Source organism: Myotis yumanensis, unplaced genomic scaffold (assembly GCF_028538775.1).
Source record: "Myotis yumanensis isolate MYYU_CA2020_CCGP unplaced genomic scaffold, mMyoYum1.0.hap1 SCAF_2, whole genome shotgun sequence".
Classification (NCBI taxonomy): Eukaryota; Metazoa; Chordata; class Mammalia; order Chiroptera; family Vespertilionidae; genus Myotis; species Myotis yumanensis.
The window spans coordinates 138,651,417-138,672,561 of NW_027223753.1; the positions used below are offsets into that span (position 1 = coordinate 138,651,417).

General features: G+C 37.6%; 2 protein-coding genes across 2 annotated transcripts in view; one reads left to right on the top strand and one right to left on the bottom strand.

Annotated features, from left to right (window-relative positions):
- Window positions 1-20,379, top strand: part of FILIP1L (filamin A interacting protein 1 like) — a 315,401-nt gene extending 295,022 nt beyond the window's left edge. The window contains exon 6 of the mRNA XM_070406093.1: window positions 15,329-20,379. Within this exon, the coding sequence (XP_070262194.1) occupies window positions 15,329-15,520 (192 nt within the window). The 3' untranslated portion in view covers window positions 15,521-20,379. The remainder of the gene's footprint in view (window positions 1-15,328) is intronic.
- The window catches only part of CMSS1 (cms1 ribosomal small subunit homolog), a 393,986-nt gene that overhangs the window by 368,905 nt on the left and 3,936 nt on the right, over window positions 1-21,145 (bottom strand). The window lies entirely within an intron of this gene.

Consider the following 21,145-nt stretch of genomic DNA (forward strand, 5'->3'; position numbering starts at 1 on the left):
CATGTGTTGTTTTTTTAACTTTTTAACAAGCAAATAAAAGCCAAGATAGTTACAAACACAAGTTATAGAAAAGGCATGTTTAAAAAAGATCTTGGAGTGTGTGTGTTGAGGGACATTTCCTCTGTGATTGTTGTTATGCCATTTATACGGTAGGTAAGAAAGTCTCAACCAAGGCAGCCTAGAAATTCTGGCATCTGGCTCATGGGATCCTCCGAGCTTAATCCATACTTCTATGTCAGAGAGCAGCAGCTTCCAGAGGAAGATTTTAAATTACAAATCTGGTTCCCCAGTCACCTTCCAAAAAATTTCAGACAAAGTAGCTCATTGCCATTTTCCCTTTCCAACTTTGTAACTGTTGATTCACTTTGGTTAATTTTATTGCTAGTTATTGATTTGAAACAATTCATTTGGACATAAACTGTAAAGATCAAACTGTAAAGATCTTTAGAAGTAAAAGAAATATTTCACAGTTACCCTCCTTTTCCCGGCAAAATCAATTTCATGATAGCCAAGCGAGGATTTGTTGACAGAAACACTTCCATGGTGATGAACTACAACACCAATGCTGTGGGCTTGCATCATCATTAAATAAATTTGGATGAAAGTTTAGGCTGGTGATGAATGAGAAAGCTTCTGTTTAAACACATGTATCTTGGGAATCAGCAGTGACCCAACTGTATTACAAAATACATGATGGCCTAAATGTTTTTCAAAACTATTTTTATTTTTAAGTCACCTTAGGCTAAAACTTTAGAAGGAACCTGCATACTTCATTTTACGAAGTATTTCAAAGTAGACATTGATAATGCTGCTGCATAAGATGTTTTTCTAGATAAAAATCAAGAGAGAATACTAGTAACATTTTGAAGGGTACTGATCATAAAATTATGAACGGAAACTAGAAACAATTAAAGGGCATGGTCTTCACCGTGCTTCCCAACCTTTGTCATAAACAGAACACATGTTTCCATGACACTGGCGGGAAATGGGTGAAGAGGCAGAGATGATCAGCCACGGAGTCCTGTCACCCAAAGGTTCTCCTGGCTGCCCCAAATGCTGAAGGGAAAATTCACTCTTGGCATACCTACAACTAAGACAGTTTGAGGATCTCTGGCTATTCATTAGTCCATCCATTTTGTAAGAATTCAATTTTTTATATTATGTAGCCAGAGCAATTCTCTACAATATTAACATCAAATGTCCTGAGCTCCATGATGATAGTGCACAGATTCCCATTTTATTATCTGTTCCAGATATTAACTATAAGTAGGCTTCCCAAGTGATTAACATTACTGGATTTATTGAGCTTACAAGTCAAATCTCTTGTAGAGATTCCTCTACTGGGAGGATCACTTGGGTATAATAATTCACATTAGTATCAAACTTTAGGACCACTGTTAAGATTAATAACATAGATTATTAAAAATGATAATAATTAAAGTTTATTGTAAACACAGCATCATTTCTAAGAAAAATAATCTTCTTCCCATTTCTGTAAAATCATACCTGACATTCTAGAGTTTTAGCCTTTCATTTCAAAAATAATTTTTTTATATCTGCGTGTGTGTGTGTGTGTGTGGTTACAGAGCTTTCTTTTTCATCCACATACTAGTATAATCACAGAAGAACCTTGAAAACTAGGAAGGAGAAAGTAACACTAAAAAATATTTGTATGAGATATGTAATGATGGAGAGTTATATTCTTGGCGAAAAGAATGACCAGGAGAGAATAAAAAAATATACATTGCTTTTATATACATCTGAAAAAATACTATCTTCCTTTCATTGGTCAAAACCCCAGCTTCAGAACCAAGTTTCATTTTTACTTGCCCCTCCCCCCCCATCTATCTAACTTTTTGAGCTGTGCATCCTATCACAGATTTGAATGACTTTACCACATTCTTCTTTCCATTTAAGAGCAATGGCAAAACTTCCCCTCAAGGATGCACTGCTCTTTGGGGGCACTGGTGAAAATAAAATCAGCACCCTTGCTAGAAGGACAATGTGTATTTCCCATAGTTGGATATTTACATATAGAGGAGTCTCTCTATACTTGTTCAAGATGATGATGGGATTCCATAAATTCCACTCAGGAGGTCTCTGCAACTAAAATTCACAATGCCAAGATGTTTTCTGTGGGGTCTTTATGACATCCAAAGGTTAATTTTACCCTTAGCTTGTACTGTGAGAAGGTCATGAAAGGGATATTTAATTAAAAATTTTTAGACTTGTAGCCTACGGATTCTATCATTTTTACTGATTGAAGAATAACTCCACACAAAAACAAGTAGCTTTGATTCTGAGTCTTTACAAAGCCAATCTCCTTTGAAACTTGTTAAACAAAGATCTTTAAATTAACAACATTCTAGTTCCCATAAACCTTGCTTTCTATTAAGTCTTTTCCTCCAAAATAATCATTTTGCTTTCAAATCGTAAGAGAAAAGATAATGAGGCAACAATGCCCAAAATATTAAGATCAGCGTTTCTCTAAATAAAATCCAAGAGAATCCGGGATCCCATCCAGAGCTATCAAATCAGAATATTTGAGGGTAGAGGCCTAAGAAGCTGCATTTTTAAAAAGTTCCTCTGCTGATTAGTATGCACCCTAAAGTAGCTACTCCATTGTTTTACAAATTCCTATATTGATAAACATTAGTAAATGTGTTCTGACTGTGGTCTCACTCCACAATGAATTACACCTGGAAGTGTGACTATTCTGCCCTCTAGTGGCCTGTCCTCACGTTTTCTTTTTATTCAAAAGAAACAAAACAAAACCAAAAAAAAATCATTACCATTTTATTGGGTGGGAAGGTTCCCAGTTTTATAACAGTACAAAGCATAGATGCCTGAATCTTTAGCTGAGCAGTAGCACACTGTCTGACACATCCAAGCTCTGTTTCTTTCTCAGATCCCAGACCCTCAACATAAGCCTACAGCAGTTCTTGGGAATGGTCCAGAACACACATTAAAGAGAGCAGTTTGGATGAACCAAAACAAAGGACTCCATTCACCTCAGGCCACAGTGAAGCAAATGAAGAAAGAGCAAGAAAAACAAGTAGTTCATTAGTTTCCAAACCTTAAACTCCTTTAAAATTCATTTTTATTTAGATTACACTCCAAGCCCTTTCCAATTGATGAACCCTTTTACTCTTAAAGCTCAGTGAAGAAGGATAAAGTTTTTGTGCAGTCAGATACATCAGAGCAGAATCCCCCAAAGGCAACACTGTAGGATAAGGAATCCTTCGAGAGTCCAGCAAATTAACTGGCCAACACTTCTAAGTAACTTATAATTCGATAATGAATTAACACTGTTTATATGGCAGTACCTACAAATCTGTCAACTTTCCATCAGGACACAAGGTTTTACACTTACAATGGTGCCATAACAATGCACTTAGTGATAGGATAATCCTCCTTACTTGTGTCCTCATTTTAAAATGTCACTTGTTCTTCACAAAATTATTGGTCAAGAGAGATCAAATTTATCTGATTATTTGAGACAATTTTTTGAAAGCCTAAAATTAGTTCTTCCCCCCTCCATCTCATAACCAAAATGGTTCTGTATATTTAAATTTTTGTCTTATTTTTTTCAATTACAGTGTGCATTCAATATTATTTTGTTTTAGTTTCAGCAGCATAGTGGTTAGACAATAATATACTTTACAAAGTGTTTCTCCTGATATTTCCAGTACCCACCTGGCACCACACATAGTTATTACATTACTGACTATATTTCCTATGCTATACTTTAAATCCCCATGACTTTTGTAACTACCAATCTGTACATCTCCTGTATATTTTTTAAGATTACCTAAGATAACCTTTTTCTTTTTCACCTCAGAGTTTTGTTTTTTTAAGTTTTGTTTTTGTTTTCACGTTTGGATAACTAACAATGTATATAGAGATCCTATGGACCTACAAAGGCTGCCTCACTCCCTGCCATTCCTTAGGCCTCTGGAAAGGTGGGGTGGGTTTACTGATTGATGTAACATTCATGTATCAGTGACATACACAGTGTCTCAGCACATAGTATCTTCTCTTCAAAGCTTCACATGGATCATGACATACTGATTGCCTACCTCATACCCAGGTATTATGGAAACAAAAGATTCACTATCCTTGAAGAGCTTATTAATTTGGGCAAGGAAGAGACAAGAAATAAGAGTATCAGATAATATTTAATCAAGTGGCAAACTAAATTTCCTACAATAATCTAGAGATTAAGGGGACTATAGTAGATTAACAAGGCTTCAAAGAGCAATTAATACTTGAAGCTGGGGAAGGAAAGATTTAGGTAAGTGGAGTGATTGGAGGGAGAGAACATTTGAGGCAAGCAAACAGAAGATCAGGTTCCAGTTGGTGCCTTTCCAGAAAAGATTTGTTTTCTTCTCTAAGAGTCTATGAATTAATGTCCGTTACTCCTCACCAGAGCAAAGTTTCTCAATCTCAGGACTCTAGCAGTTTGGGTCTGATGATTCTTTGTTGTGGGGGAAGTCATGTACATTGCAGGATGTTGAGGAGCATTCTTGGCTTCCACCTACTATGCTAAGTCACATTCCCCAACTGTGACAAACAAAAATGTCTCCTGACATAGCCACATGTCTGGGGCAAATCTGGCCCTAGTTGAGAACCACTGCATTAGAGAGATGAAGAAACTGACTCTATGAGCCAGTTTCTCCTTTACATTACTTGCTGTGAAAAAAATTTAACAGCTCACTTGAAAACTGTTATGTCTGGTGTGTAGAGATGGGCATCTTGAATTGAATCTGACAAAACAAGCCTCAAAGCAACTTTAAAAATCTGCACTGAAGACTGTAGTTGCATAAAGGCTGTTTCCACTCACTTGACAGATCATGTGAATATTTGAACATTTATATTTGTATTAATATCTTGTACCTTTGTCTCTTTCAAAGATACCATATTATAGCCCTAACCAGTTTGGCTCAGTGGATAGAGCATCGGCCTGCGGACTCAAGGGTCCCAGGTTTGATTCCGGTCAAGGGCATGTACCTTGGTTGCGGGCACATCCCCAGTGGGGAGTGTGCAGGAGGCAGCTGATCGATGTTTCTCTCTCATCGATGTTCCTAACTCTCTATCCCTCTCCCTTCCTCTCTGTAAAAAATCAATAAAATATATTTTTTTTAAAAAGATACCATATTATAAACTAGAGTTTTTGGACAAGCTTTCCATTCTCACATGCCTCTGGGAGAAATAAAGAGAAGTCTTGACAATCAACCATCTTTGTGTTAAAGGAGGAAAAAAAAATGGGTTTCAGGAGGATTGTCAAGAACTTAAGAAATAACTCCCTTTACTGTTTAAACCTCTCTAAAGATTCCTCTCTGAGGAGTTTCAATTCCCTCTGTATTAATGTAAAACCACCACAGGCACAAATGTCTTCTGTTAGGATACAAGTTTCTTCCTTCTTGAACAAGTCACCTACAAGATTAAACTGACAAATATTTATCATGTACCTAATGTTACTCATTGCTATGCTGGACAGCTTTGCAAATGTAAGATTTAGAATCTAAGGTGGGAGTTGAGGACAACCTTAAAAGGTAATTAAGAGCACAACACAGAAAAGGAATTCTACAGCTAGTAAGCACTATAGTAATTTGGAGCAGGTTGCTCTGGGGCAAGGTTTGTGGGTTAGATTTCAGAAACAGGTAATATTTGAGCAGGGGCTAGGGAATGAAGAAGACTAGGAAAGAGGACAAAATGTATTCCTGGAAGATGCCCACAAGAGCAGAGGTGTGAGGGCAAGGCAGGAGAACAGGAAATCAACAGTCAAGGAACTATGAGCAGTGCAATATGGCTGAAGTTGAGATGCTTGGGGCAGGGGTAAGGCTTGCAGGGCATAGTTCTGTCAGATTGTGAAGGCCTTGATAGAGTGCTAGGGAATGTTCTGTGTCCTCAGAGAAGGCTTCTGAGTAGTGAGACCACATAACAAAAAGGAGAAAACTAACCCTTTATACAATGTTAGTTTATTTCACAACAATCCTATAAATGGGGCTTTATCACAATTTTAAACATAAAGAAATTAAAATTCTGAGAAGGAAAATTGCTCCAGGTTATTGTTAGTATGCGACAAAAAATAGATATGAAAACAGGTCAAACTCCATTGTCCCATTCTCTTTCCCTGGCAAAACTGCTTTAGTGCAAGGGGGAAGAGTACAATGAATTGCATTTAATCCTCTCCACTACCTATGGGGGCAGACAAGCTGCCTAACATTACCTCCCTGCACTCTGCCTCACAAGCCTGCCACATTAGCCAGAACACTCGGAATGCCCCTAAAGACATGCAGGGCTTTTCCTCCCTTCTCCCCACTGCTCTACAGGGATAGAATTCTCATCTGTCATTTAAAAATATATATTTTTTTATTGCTATGAGAGAGGAAGGGAGAGGGAGAGAGAGGGATAGAAACATCAATGATGAAAAAGAATCATTGATAGGCTGCCTCCCACACGCCCCCTATTGGGGATCAAGCCAGCAACCCAGGCATGTGCCCTGACTGGGAATCAAACCATGACCTCCTGGTTCATAGGTCCAAACTCAACTACTGAGCCATGCCGGCCGGGCTCATCTGTCATTAAGTTACCCACACTGAAAGGTCTGGCTCAGGCCTCACCTCTTCTGAAACATTCCATGATCACCACAGCCAAGAGTGATTTGCCTTCCTTCCAACTCCTCCTATCCCCCAAGGACACTGTTAGGGTAACAAGAGATAATCAATATGAGAGGCCAAGCTCCACACAAATGGGCAGGCATAGGGAAGACTGACCTGGGGATTGGAGAGGGGAGAAACCATGACCAAGAAAAAGCATAAGTCCTCACTGTTGGGAGACTCTACTCAGAGCACTAGAGCTACAGTCAAAGTCCACTCTATTCTAAAGATTCTATAAGCAAAGGCACAAATGTCAGGCATGAAGAATGAACTTGGACAGTCTATCAACATGTGCAGAGCAGAAGGACCTGATGGGCCTTGGAGATGGCTAGAAAGAAAAGCAACAGAAATGAGTGAAGGTGATCCATAGGAGGAGCATGACGGCCACACGTATCAAAGCTTATAAGGCGGGGGCCATCTTAACAGTCCTGACACAGGCGCAGGACCACCAGAAAAGGCAATCAAGGGATCAAGGTCCAGTCATCATAAAGATAAGTACCATCAGCTAAGCCCAGAGATGCTGGGACTACTGGTTTTGTAGAAGCCTAGAAAATTTTCGTAGATGGTATAACCTAATTTCTCAAGTAACATCATAACTTATAAAAAAAGACAGATAGTCCCAAAATCACTTAAAAAAAAAAAAAAAAAAAAAGCACCATGTATTTTCCCAGCTCAGGGAGAGAAGTGTTGGGGTTCAACCTTGTCAGCTTCCAAATTCTGCTTCCAATTCAGGATTAAAATAGCTGTAAACCAAGGAAGCATCTCAAATAAAAGTGCTGTTTTAGAGTCAAGTCTTTAAATTGCTCTTCAATGTATCTCTTATAACAATTAAATGCATATAAACATCTGCTTCAATGTAGCCACTTTTCAAACAACTCAAAGAAATTCCTCAAGAATGAATTACTATCCTTCACTATTAGTTCACTATTAGTGAGTTGGTTGGTTTTTTTTCCTTCTCTTAAAAAAAAAAAACAACAGAGCTATTCCTTTTCTGTTCTTTGCCTTCTAAGGGAATTAATTGATATCAGTCAGTTCTAAAGCCTCAGAAAAGAACAATTTCATAGAAAGAAGTTAACTAACAACTGCAACAGATTCCTAAAGGGCCCATAACATAAGAAACATTTAAATACCTGACAGGGCAACAGGGAAGGGGCCAGTGGATAGGGATCATACTGAGAAGGATGACATCTTTCATAGTGATGACAGAAGCAGCACATTTTTATATAAAAATTTTTTCTGATTATAAAATTAATACATATTTGTTACAAAAATTTTGGAAAATATAAATGCTTCCAGGACTGCTGCTTTCAGCTTCTAAAAAGGGTAATGAGAGGACTAGGGAGAACAATGGACAATTATTACTATTTTTTTAGGCCAACCTATCAACTATGGCCCTATTCCAGGTTTTCTCAGACTACTAGTGAGGAAGGAAATGTGCTGAAGGGGCCATCCTGTCCTTACTGAACACCTCCGGGACCAAGAAGCGGCAGATCCCCCCACACAGTACAAGTTTATGTAAGCTGTCTGCTTGGACCAGACACAATGGACAAGGGGCCAGCCTGGTCACTGGAAGAGAGGGACAGGATTTCCTTTTCCCCATCTAGCCAATCAGTGCTTGGATAATGATTCAATCACTGTGCATTGTTCAAGTGCTGGAAAGAAATGCCTCCTTAGGAGGCAGCTCTCAGGACTAATTACACTCTTATCAGTTAATAAGATCAATGGCCTTGTGTAGGGGATGTGGGCATAGAATAGGGCCAGACAAAACTCAACTCTCAGACTCCGGTTAGGATGTAAAAGTACCTGTGGTGGGAAAAGAGACCAGTGATAGGTGAGGAAGAATTACAATTACATTTTCTCCCTGGGCTGTCTCAGCCACTTAAATGGTATCAACAATTTCTCTATGATGATTCTCAAAGCAACATCTTCAAATTTTCAATGCCTATGAAACGATCCTACATGGAATGTCCAATCACACTTCAAGCTAAGCATGTGCTCATGCCGCAGTGCCCTGTTGCTCTTTCTATGCCCTTCTCCTGTTACTTGTGCCCTCAGTACAGATGGTACTGTAAGACAGCTAATCTACTACATTAACCCCTCACCTCTCTAATCCAACCTTCACTAGTGTCGTTAGTGATCTTTCTACAACACTGTTTTGATCATGGCAATTCTTCAGTCTCCCCCAAAATATCACTTACTTAGCACTTATAGTACCTACGTGCCCAAAGTCCAAACCTTCTACCAGGCCTCCATCTCTCACCTCATCTTCCTTTGAAACATATCCTGCGCTCTCACCAGCACATGGTACTGACCATCCTTGCAAATACCATCATGCTTTCTTACCCTGTACCTTTGCTTATGCTGTTCCAAGGGCTGGAATGCTCTTCTCTTTGTTCCTCATATTGAAGAAACTATACTTCTACTTCAAGTACCATTTACTCTGGAAAACCTTATTTTTTTTATAATCTTCCTGTGAGTGTCCAAAATACTTCTCTCTGTGCCTCTATTATAGCACTTCATTTTGCCTCTTATAATTCTTTTTTGTCTCTCCTATACTATAAGAGTAAGAATCAGCTATCATTTATTTTTGAAATTCTCATATCAATATTTCTCTAAATGCAATCACTGATCACCTTTATCAGAATCACTTAGGACTCTGCAGATTTCCAATACAGGAAATCTGCATCTTACCAAGCCTCCTGGGTCATTCTTGGGGCATATAATGTTTCAGAACCAGTCTTACTCAGAGCTTACATACTGCTGGTCGTAAGTGCTCAACAAAGACGTACATGCTAACAACACACCTGGTGGCCACGGCAGACTAGCATTTATTTGTTCTTTCCACAGAATCACAGTGTCAGAGCCAAAGGACTTTATAAGTGGTACAGCTGCTTCATTTCTCAAACAATTCAAGGATAGGAAAAGGCAGGAAAGAGTAGAAAATACTCTTTAGGGGAACTCTAAAAAAGAAAGACTCACAATGCTCAGACCAAGCAGAATAAGGAGGTAAAGAATGTGTGACAGTATCCTTTTCTCAGCCAGAGGTGGTTAAAAACAAAGCCCAGGAATTGGACTGCTTGTTCAGCTGCCTCAACTACTAGGCTTAGTAGCATATCACCAATAATTTATTGAAGAGAGGGAGAAGAAGGGGTAGAGAAGGAAAACAAGAAAGGTAAAATAATCAAAAAAGTTATGAATATGATCAGAAATACGCATCTTAAGAAGAGATATGAGGAAAAAAGACAAAGATGATAATAATATTGACATTAGTAACAACTAGCACTTGTCTGGCACTTTGGATGTGCCAGGGCCTTTCCTACACAATATCTCCCCAAAGAATTTGCCAATACGTATTCTAATCCCAAGATACAGACTACAGATGAGGAAACTGAGGTCTGCAAAGCTAACTGGATTATTCAAGGACACTCAACTAGTTGGTGCCAGAACTAGAATGAAGGACCAAGTTTGGCTCTGCACCCTGTGCTCTAGCCACTAACCCACGGCTGTTGTAAAATGTAAGCCTGCAAATGATTTTAAAAATTTAAATGGATACAAATAAGGGAACAAAAAATAAGGGGGAAGATACAAAAAAAAATCTAAAATGAAAAACCTGACAGATGAATAAAAGGAAAGGGGATAAACAAGGAAGACATTTTAAGGTTAGTATATTTTATTTTAACTTACTATTTCTACATGTGATGCTATGTGTCTGGGCACAAAATGGAAGCAACTGGGGTTAGGAATGATTTTTCCAAAATTGTATTTCAATATTTATTATTGGATTGCCCTCACTGCCCATGGTGTAATTACCAGAGAAAGGTTGGGAAGTGAATAGATATAACCACAAACCATGTCACATTATTTTTAAAAGGCGTCAATTTCCCCTAACTTTCACCTCAGAAAGTAGACAACTCTTTAATATAAATCATAGCACTGCAACAATATTTAAAACCAAATGTTCTCTCACAGAGGTTAATGGGAACAAGCTAATCACTCTACACAGTTTCCTTTTGAAGAACCTCTTGCCATATAAAACTATAAAATCTTTAGTGATAAAGTTTTACTGTATAATGAGGAAATTCTTAGAAAATCAAGAGAAAAGAAGCCAAAGCAGCATATAAAATTCTGGGCTATCTGCCAGATTCATTATCTGTTATTTCCCCTTTACCCCCCTTCAAATTAGCAGTGATTTATCAAACAATACAAAAGACAAAAGAAAAGAGAAAAATAACATTTCAAAGATATTTTTCTCCAGTTTACATTTCCTTCTTTTCATTACCATATCCATCATCATTATTTAGGCACTTTCCCATTAAACAGAGATTAAAAAAAAAATACAAAAGACTGTCATTCTGATAACATCCAGCTTTGACTGCGCATTCCATAACAGGGTCCCCGAGGGAGTCAGATGGCCCTGAATCTGCCCCTCCCCTGCATCACCCCAATGACCACAAATCAAAATGATCTGAGGTCTTTAGGAGTCTTGAGCCTTTGAATCTCTGGAGCTAAAGTTGTAATGAGGGTCCTGCAGTACCTGGTGTTAAGAACACTCCTGAGGGTACACTGCTTACTTAAACAATATGTTGCCAATATGTCTCTAAAAAGTTCAAAGAGCTTACAAAATTCATTTCATTTAGAAAAAAAGAAATATCCTAACTCCAGCTGTCTAACTAGGACCTGATATCCCCATAAATGCTGATTTTTTTCTAGTATAAGGTTGCCCTCCATGGTAATGTGAAAGAGTGCAAGGTTCAATTAGAAACCAGGCTATAGAACTAAGACTTCAACTAAAACTAAAGACATCTTCGCCTTCTTGTACTTTTGGCCGCTAAAACTCACTGCCACCTAATGACTTATTGTAACCAGGAAGTCTTGTAGATTGCTCAGTTTGTCTTAGAACCTATGGACCAAATAAGAATTCAAGGAATACATTCTACAAATACACTCCTTTTTTTTCCTACTGCTCTCTAGATAAAACCAATGCCTCTGTCTCACTGAACTCAGCATCCTTCAAACTTGTTATCTATTCCAAATCCCAATTTCCCGTTGAACTGTGTTAAGAACATTAAAAAAAATTTTTTCTTCTATGAATGAGCTTTGCACTTCTTTAATCTCTTCCAAGACGTCTCCTTTCTGATGAAACCCAGGAGTCTCGAACTCTGAGTAGAACATTCACTATGTGGTTTAAAAGAGCCATATGCATGGATTCCTTTCAATACCCACTCCTAATTTGGATAAAACTTTCTTGGATCTATTTGACATACTGTTCTATAAAAATGATCCAAGAGATGACATATTGTAATGGTTCATACCTCATTTACTGAAACATGCCCAAGTATAAAATTCGTACAAGAAAACAAAATAAAAAAATACAGCATCATTTTTTAAGATTCGGGAATAACATGTAGGGTTATCCTAATAAAATAACCAGCCTTTGCTGACATCTAGAGGTAAAAACTATGTAGTGAAATCAGTTATAAAAACCCCAAATTGGCTTGTGGCATCCATGTGTAGAAATAATGGGAAACCAAAGACTTTTGGGCAACTGGCCCTACCAATGACCACTATCCCAAGACACTCTGCTTCCACCAACACACATCAGTATTGCTTTAAAAAACAAGCCCCACCACTACTGTGTTCCATGCCAATTAGTTTATTGGACAGATTCCAGTTCTTAATAACCTGTGGTGCTCATCAAAAATTCACCTGCCATATCCCAGTCTGAGGCGATCCAAAGTCGGTGGGTGCTGAGACGTGGTCTGGGCCCCTGTAGTGTTTAAAAGCCCCGCAGGTGGTTCTGATAGGCATCTCGGAAACCACTGGGACACAAAGCTCTGACCTTTCACAGTGTGAAACCTCCCCCATCCAGGTAGGCCAAAGGTCCAGGCGAAAGACTTGAAGCTTACATCTAAAGGAGGTTCAACTATGGCAGTATTTCTCAAGTGTGGCAGGCTGAGCACCTGCCTCAGATGAATCACTCTGAGAATTTATTAAAATGTGGATTTCTGGTTGCATCCATAGACAAATACATTATAATTTCTAAGAGGAAGACCCAGGAATCGGCAATTTAAATAAAATGCCAACATAGATTTTTGTATAATAGTCAGAACCAATCTAAATTGTCAAAATTAAAGGACATCACAGAAACCTATCTTAGAAAGGCTATAATTAATGCTATGGTCACAAGATCAGCTGACTTGAATTAGTCCACCACTAATTTCAACTGCAGCTGCTATTATTCATGGTTTGAACAATATGGCTGATGTTCACAGAAATGTTCTGATCTCTGAAGTGTTTCCTTCCTTTTTTATCCCTTAGTATAACTTGGTGTTGTCTTTTCTAAGTGTAATCTTAGTAGAGAAAATGTAGAGCATACAAAAATGTAAGAGAAATAAGAATCTGTAACTCTACTAACCAGAGTTAACCACTGATGCCACTGGTGTATGTTCTCCAGTATTCTCTTCACACATACAAGTGAAAGCATATATATAGTTTTTAATCCTGCTTTTCACATTTCTGAATAAACACTTTGTATATCTTCAAAAGCATCATTTATTTAAAGACAGCAAAATATTTTCATATGATTATGGTGTAATTCATTTACTCCATCCTGATAGTTGGAGTCTTAAACTGTGTCCATTTTTCATTGTTATAATGTTAAAACAAGCCTTGTGAGCATCTCTGATTATTTCCTAGAAAAAAATTCCTAGCAAATGAATGAGTGGGTGAGTATGAGTTTTAGGGATCTTGATACACAACTAACTACTCTCCTAATTATCAAGAGGCTGCCCATCTCATCAAACCATTACTGGGCACTGAGTTTAATCATTTAAAAAAAAAAAAAAGCTGTACCTATTTGAAAGGTAAAAACATTGAATGAGCATTTCCACACTGAGGATGAGACCATGAGGTCAGGATGAAAGGTAGGAATACCATTTATATAAGGAAGAGACTGAATCAGGATATCGACATCTCATTTGCTATGTTAACTAAATATACCAACAGAAAGCATATTACCCATACTTATCTTTTATTGAAAGATTCATATTTTAACCAAGTCTGTGCAGTGTTAATTTGAAAATCTAATTATGGTTGCTATAAAAGTTATGTGGCATTTTAAATAGTGAATGTTTACGTAAAGAGATAAAGGGCCTTCACTGTACTTTATCAGTATAATAAATGTGAAAACAAAAAACAATATAAGAACGGTTCCCATAAAAACAGTATAAAAATCTATGATGAAAACTATAATGCATTTTTAAAAGATTTACATTTTTAAGCTCATAGAGGAAAGGATGATGCAAGCAAAGAGGGGGAAATAATAATAACAATCAATACTGGATTATAATGGGAGAATTACAGTTAGCTTTTCCTATCTCTTTAACAATGTGTTCTCATCTAAGAGTATTTTTCCTTAATACACAAAATAAGTATATTTCTAAGTGAATATGAACTCAATAAAGATTTTACTCTTCACTTCCACAACCCACTCTCCCAGTCCAGATCATTTAACTGTGAGTCCTCTCACCCCTCATAAACTAACAGGGAACAAATATTAATACAATTCTATCTCTATACTGTGTCTTCCCCCAACCCATGTCCTTATTAATCTCCCCCAGGACTTCCTCCCATCCCACTTACACACAGTCTATATAATCAGTACAATTTTCCTATGTGGCCACATGTACTAGTACATTCCCATTCTACTTCACAAATATAACCTAACTAGAGGCCCAGTGCATGAAATTTGTGCATGGGTGGGGAGCAGGGTCCCCTCAGCCCAGCCTGCACCCTCTTGCAATCTGGGACCCCTCGGTGGATGTCCAACTACCGGTTTAGGAACTGGGCCTAAACCGGCAGTCGGACATCCCTCTCGCAATCTGGGACTGCTAGCTCCTAACTGCTCATCTGCCTGCCTGCCTGCCTGATCGCCCCTAACCACTCGCCTGCCTGCCTGATCGCCCTAACTGCTCGCCTGCATGCCTGATCACCCCTAACCACCTCTGCCTCAGCCCCTGCCACCGCAGCTTCATCCAGAAGGACGCCCGGAATGACATCCGGAAGGTCGTTTGGCTGTCCAGTCTAATTAGCATATTATGCTTTTATTATTATAGATGTAAAATCACTTCATTTCTCAATTGTGTCCAATTTCCTATCTCAGGGACACTGTTAAAAAGTATTTCCTTACTCTGGAATGCCCTCCCATTCCTGCTGTTAAAAACCCAAAAGTCTTCAGAGGCCCAAGTTAAGTCATGCTACTTCCTTCTTGAAGCTTTCTTAGACCTCCTCAATTAAATTAAACGTTCTCTGGCAATCTCATGACCTTTTGAGAATAATATGGAACACTACTCCTATTTATCTTCCACCATAGTACTGTGATTGCCAGAACGCAAGAAAAATAACCTATTTATCTCTGTATTTAATACTAGATAGGCTGTTGAGGGCCTTGCATGTAGCACATGTTCAACACATGTTGACTTGCTTTACTGAAGTCTCTCTCTTTTTTTTTTTTTTTTCTAAACCTGGCAATTTTTAATCTGATGTGTCCCCAGAATCCAGAGCTTTCAAAGAAGCCAAATCCTCCAAGCTGACTCCATGTCCTAAAAATGTCTGCTTCTCCACCAACTGTACCATTAACTACCTTTTGTTCTTCTGTTTAATTCAAGATCAAGGAGGTATGCAAGCAGAGAATCCCAACACGGATCCCTAAACCAAAATCTACAGGCATCACTAAGCTTCCCCCTAAAGCTCCCCCAGGGCCAATGGATAAGCTCATTCACCACACTGGCTATGGGAAGCTACACATCATAAGGACTGTCACCTCCAACACTTTCCTCCACATGGGAGGGAAAAGGTAAGTCATGCCAATGCACTGCCTGGATACATTAACCTACAGAAATACCTGGAAAGTTGAAATTACCACTTTGGAAGGCCAAAGAGGACAAGCCATCTCTCCAGGAAATGAAGCAGCAGCAAACCGACAGGTGGTTTATTCACAGGTTGCTGGACCTGGCAAATGAATGTCATACTGAAAGTGTAGCACAACTACAATTATTTTCACCTATATTTGTGTAAATGCATATATGCACAATCACAAGCCCAGACATACCCCCCAAATCCTCACCCTACCTGTAATCCAACCCAAAGTTGGGACTATCACTATCCTGGGATAAGACTGAATTCACTAGGACAATTCAAAAGTTTTCTGGTGGACCCAGAAGTAATCCTCCATTCCACAAAACTTGATTGATTCTATTTTGCTAAGATGTGCTGGAGAGAATTTCTAATCTGCTTCAAGAAAGTAATATTACTTCCATCAATTAAAATCATATTTAAGGTCTAAAACTATGATTTCTTTATGAGCAGGAGAAAATAAAAAAGTGGTAATTCTTACCACTTTTACAGAGAAAAAAACAACAACAAAAATGATTAATAGCTAAACACATCTATTGTGTGGCCTACCTGACAATCGCTGGCACAGTATGCACACTTGACTGCTGGTACTTAATCTTCTGTCCCATGTTTCTAGTAGGTTGTTCCCTCTGTATATACCAGGCCATGGACTCATATTGTAAGGCAATCATAGACTTAGAAGATAAATCATTTTAGATTGGTATTGCTGCTTTCTATAAGCAATCAGGACATTGGAGAATCAAAGTTCACTAATATTGAGTTATTTTAGGGAGATATGAATCATTGTCCTAGGTATTAAAGAACACAATTTATTATTTAATAGGACATTCTTTAATCAACATCTCTTCCCTGAATCAATGCTATAGAAAAATCAGTTGATGCAACAAAAACTTGGCATCAGGAGACTCAAATTCCAACTCTGGTTTTTCACTCATTTGACACTGAGCTCATTCATTAGTTGAGGTGTTGAGTTTCTCATATATAAAAGAGGAGAGCTGAACAATTCTTCAGGTCTCTTCCAGTTCTGATAATCCATGAGTATGTCTAACTACAAAATGTTGAATTCAACCAGTCATCTACAAGACAGAACTCAGTCTCCTGACAGGAAGCTAAAGTAATTCTTTTCATCACACTGAACACTCTTACTGAATCAAGAAAAAGATGTGTCCGTAACTCAGTGTGGACAGAGTAATACAACGATGTTTTAAGACAAGGCATTTTGAACATGAGAGACAGTTATATTTCATAAAGTTTCAGCCAGAAAAAAAAAAAAAAGAGAAGAGCATGACCCAATGCTTTCTGTGATACGGCATGGAGAACTGGAGGCATGATGGAAGAAATCCTCATGGCTAAGGACACTGTTTCAGACAGCTGTCCTGAGATGGAACCAATGGAGCAAGAGCAAAGAAAGTGCCATTCTCCACACTCATCCTTAAGTCAAGCCTGCTTCAATGCATTGATGGCACCGAGCCCACTCTTATTTCCAGGAGGAGGAGAAGGGCTGGAAGCATGGGCAGGACCAAACTATACATGCCAGAAAGAGGGATGATGTGCAGCATCCCCAGAAGGCAAGTGGCAAAGGGAGAAGGGGGGAGGCCAGGTGAATGAAAAGTCTGAAGTAGAAAAGTCTAAAGTAAAGGAAAGCAGTAAGAGAACAGTGGAAAGAGTGGACTACAAACAAAGGTGATGAAGCTGTGACACCAAAAATAGTACAAGAGACAATTCAGAGGGAAGTAACTGGTGGATAGTGCAGTGTAGCACTGTGTCCGACATAATCAGGTAATGTTAAGTGATCAGAGGAAGAGTGAATTAAAGAGAGAAGGGCTATTCAGTCAAGACATAAGTGAGAAAATGTGTTAAAATATGGCAATGGTGTATGATAGAGTCAGGAAAAGCAGTTATGCTGGGTAACATTCAACACTAATAATTATACTAATGAAAAGAAAAAACACTGGACCTCCTATAATGGACACCAAATAGACTGAAAAGAAGCATAAAATAGGAAAAACAAGCACCAACAACAGTCCCAGCAAATCAAAATACCCTGGGAACGTTTTACCTTGAAGAGGAGCGCAAAATATATTTCATGTTGGAGATTCCAAAATTGCTTTCTCCTATGTTAGGAGACTCCCTAAATACAGTTTCATGGCAGGCTGGCCTAAGTTCCAGAGCAAGAAAGAAAAGAGGGACAAGATATTGTATAAAGTCCTAAACACAAGGCAGGAAAATAGCGATACTTCTCTGGCAAATCAGCAGAAATCTGCTTTAAATGGTAATACAGTTCTAAGCCTATTACAAGTCTTTAAACTAACCAAGTCTATTTTAAAAGGATTACCAACCAAAACCATTCTTATGTTAAGTAATATGTAATACAATGATATGTCATAAAATGCATAAATATCTAAGAACTAGGAATATTATTTGGAGTTCAACAAAATGGTATTGGACCTATAACAAAACTAAAATAAAAAGAATCCTGCCTCCTGAGCATAGTCCCATCCCATTTTCTGCCGAAATGCAGCCCCTCTGAAGAACAATGAAAATAAAAGAAGCTGTTGTAATAATTCTATAGTGACTTTATGTTAATTTTAAAATGGAAGAAGATAAAAATCCAAGTGAATGAAAACAAATCTAATATGTAACATAAATTTTAATAATCTGATACTTTTATCCTGTAATCTTTCCTTAGCCTTTCATTTATTTAGCTTCAGTGATTTCTAATCTCCCTGTAACTGTTTGAAATAAAGTACAGACACACAAATGTGTTTTTTTACAAATTGAAGGCAAGATCTTCCCATAGCAAAAAGGTTACTTTTTGCAATACTTGCTTTATTGCAGTGGTCTGGAATTGAACCTGCAATATCTCCAAGGTGTGCCTGAATCTGATTTCAGGAATGTGTCTGATCTAATATATGACTGATAATTAAGGACTGAGTAATGGAGTAATTAATGTAAAACATAACTCTTCCTGGGTTATGTTTAAATTTTTATTTTTCTGGGGACGTGTGACATACAACTTGGGGTCCAACTCTAATCTGGGGCACAAATTCTGCCCACTGTCTATTCCTCATAAGAAGAAAATTTTGTGAGATGTGAAAATTACAAGAAATTCAAATTTCGTTGTTTGTAAAGTTCTATTGGGATACAGCCACACTTGTTTGTTAACATATTTACTGTCTGCCATTGTATTTCTGCTAGAATGGCAGTCAGGTAGTTGTAGCAGTAACCACCTGGCTAGCAAAGCCTAAAATATATACTATCTGGTCTTTTATAAAAGAAGTTTGCTGATCTCTGCTCTAGTGTGAACTAGACTAACAAAGAACTCAGGGACAAGAGCTTAAGAAAAACTTAATCAACTAGTAAATACTAATAATTCAATTATCAATCCTATGAAAGCTGATGAAAATGGGAAAACGATATTTCAAGCTGTTTGTGATATATAGTAAAATGTTAAATTCTATGAATGCACTAAAATATTCAACAAAAGAACATCAGATAAGAGCACGTCAAAGAATGTGTGCCACAAATAATGTGTTATTTATCGTTGAATGGAAGTATTTCTAGGCCTACCAAATTCCTGGTATTTTTCAAAAAATTCATAGACACAGCAAAATTACAGCAGAACTACTAATGTACTTGTGATTTGGAGACAGATGTGTAAATTGTACCTTTAAGTATTCATAATTGTTATCAAGAATTTGTTTTAATCACTTGCAAGAATCATGGAATTGTATTATGTTAACGAATTCAAGAGGTTTGCCACTTGGGATGCTCTCCATTCAAAAATGAGATGTGGCTGTCTGAAGGCAGTTTTATTTTTTTCCAGCAAGTCAAGAAATCAGGGTATTCATATCCAAAGCTCTGCCTCCCTTAAGGGAGGCTTAGCCATTTGCTTATATACACTATTTTGTCAATTTCACATGTTGATTTCTTCTTTGCAGTTGGCTATACTTATCAAGTTGGGTTCTTGTCAAGCTTATACTATTTACAGCTGGTCTGCAAACACTGTGCTACATTTTAACATTTAGCAAGAAGAACATTTAGTAAGAATGGCCCAGACCTTGAGACCCTTGTCCTACCTAATATATAAAACTAGCCCATGAAGGTTATCTATGGGTCCATATGTTATAGTCAAGTTCAGAACAATGTAGCACTCCCTCTCTCTCCATTCTCCTTCATCTCGACTTTTAAAAGTTATCCTGACCCTGATTTTTGCCCCTGAACTTATGTCTTAAAGAAATATTATTTGAATTTTGATTGAACTGCATCAATGTGTAAATACCATAATGTAAGCAGATTATGCTTTCCCCCCTCTAATTCCATTACAAGTGTCTAAAATAGGGCCAAGCATGAGAGCTCAATAAATGATTTTAAAAATAACATGCCCTGAAGTTGATCCTCTGTTGTATGTTATCAAAATCTACTGTAAATATTCCAAGTCTGAGATTTACATGTAGAGTCACTGCTCTACAACATCTACTATGCATGGCTGCCTATAGGCCTTTCATGTGAAAAAGGAAAAAAAAAGCCACAAAAAAAACTCCCTGGGTTATTCAGGTTTAAAGGAAAGATCAAAAGTGTTCCCCTACTTTGTCATTTCAAAAAGGAATTCAACATAGATAAAGCAACGTGATTTGAAGGAGATACTATAAAACATATTAAATATTACCAAAAAAATTTTAAAATTCCCATTTCAGCAATCACAAACAAAATGTACAATCAAATTGGTTCTAAATGACAAAAGCTTTCACCTGTAAGAATTACTGGCTCATTTACAAAGCAAAAGTCTGTTGTCCCCTTTCAAAACATAATTTATAAAAATAAATCCAAATATGAATAAATCAGGATATTCCTTGGCCTTTCTTTGTGAAATTGGGTAGTTGGTTATTTAATTTACTGAGATAAGGAAGTCTGGAGAAGAGGCAGATTTGGGAATAATTCAGTAATTGGATTTCATTTGCATTTGACATTCCTATGAAATAAGTAAAGACTTTACGAAGACAGCCAGGTATATGAGCCTTGAGCTCTAGGATTAAGTTTGAGTTCCTGGTAGAGATGGTAGAGTAGGTTGCAATGGTGCAACCTACTTACAGTATTTGTATCCAAGTAATCAATGTTCTTTAGAAGAGCAAACTTAAGGAGACTAGGGGTTAATAGACACAGTTTGATAACAATGATCTATATAAACAGAAGGGTTTATAAGATATGAACCTCTTTAAATTGATAAAGCATTGTTATTTTAGAGATGATACTTACCGTTGATAATTAGAATAATTATGTATGAGAAATTTAAGTGCACAGACTGGTTTCAGATTGCCTGCCTATGAATACAGCCTTCTGACTTACTAAGTGAATAACACTGGGCAAATAATTTAACCATGTAGCGCCTCAATTTCCTCATCTATAAAATGGGAAAAACAATAATTAACTACCTCATGGGGTACTTACGAAGATTAAATGAGCAATCAAAACATTATGTGTCACATAGTAAGCACTCAACAAATCCAAGTTAGTATTATTATCTGCAGTCTTCCACACTATACACAGAAGTGTCCTCAGACTTCAGTTTT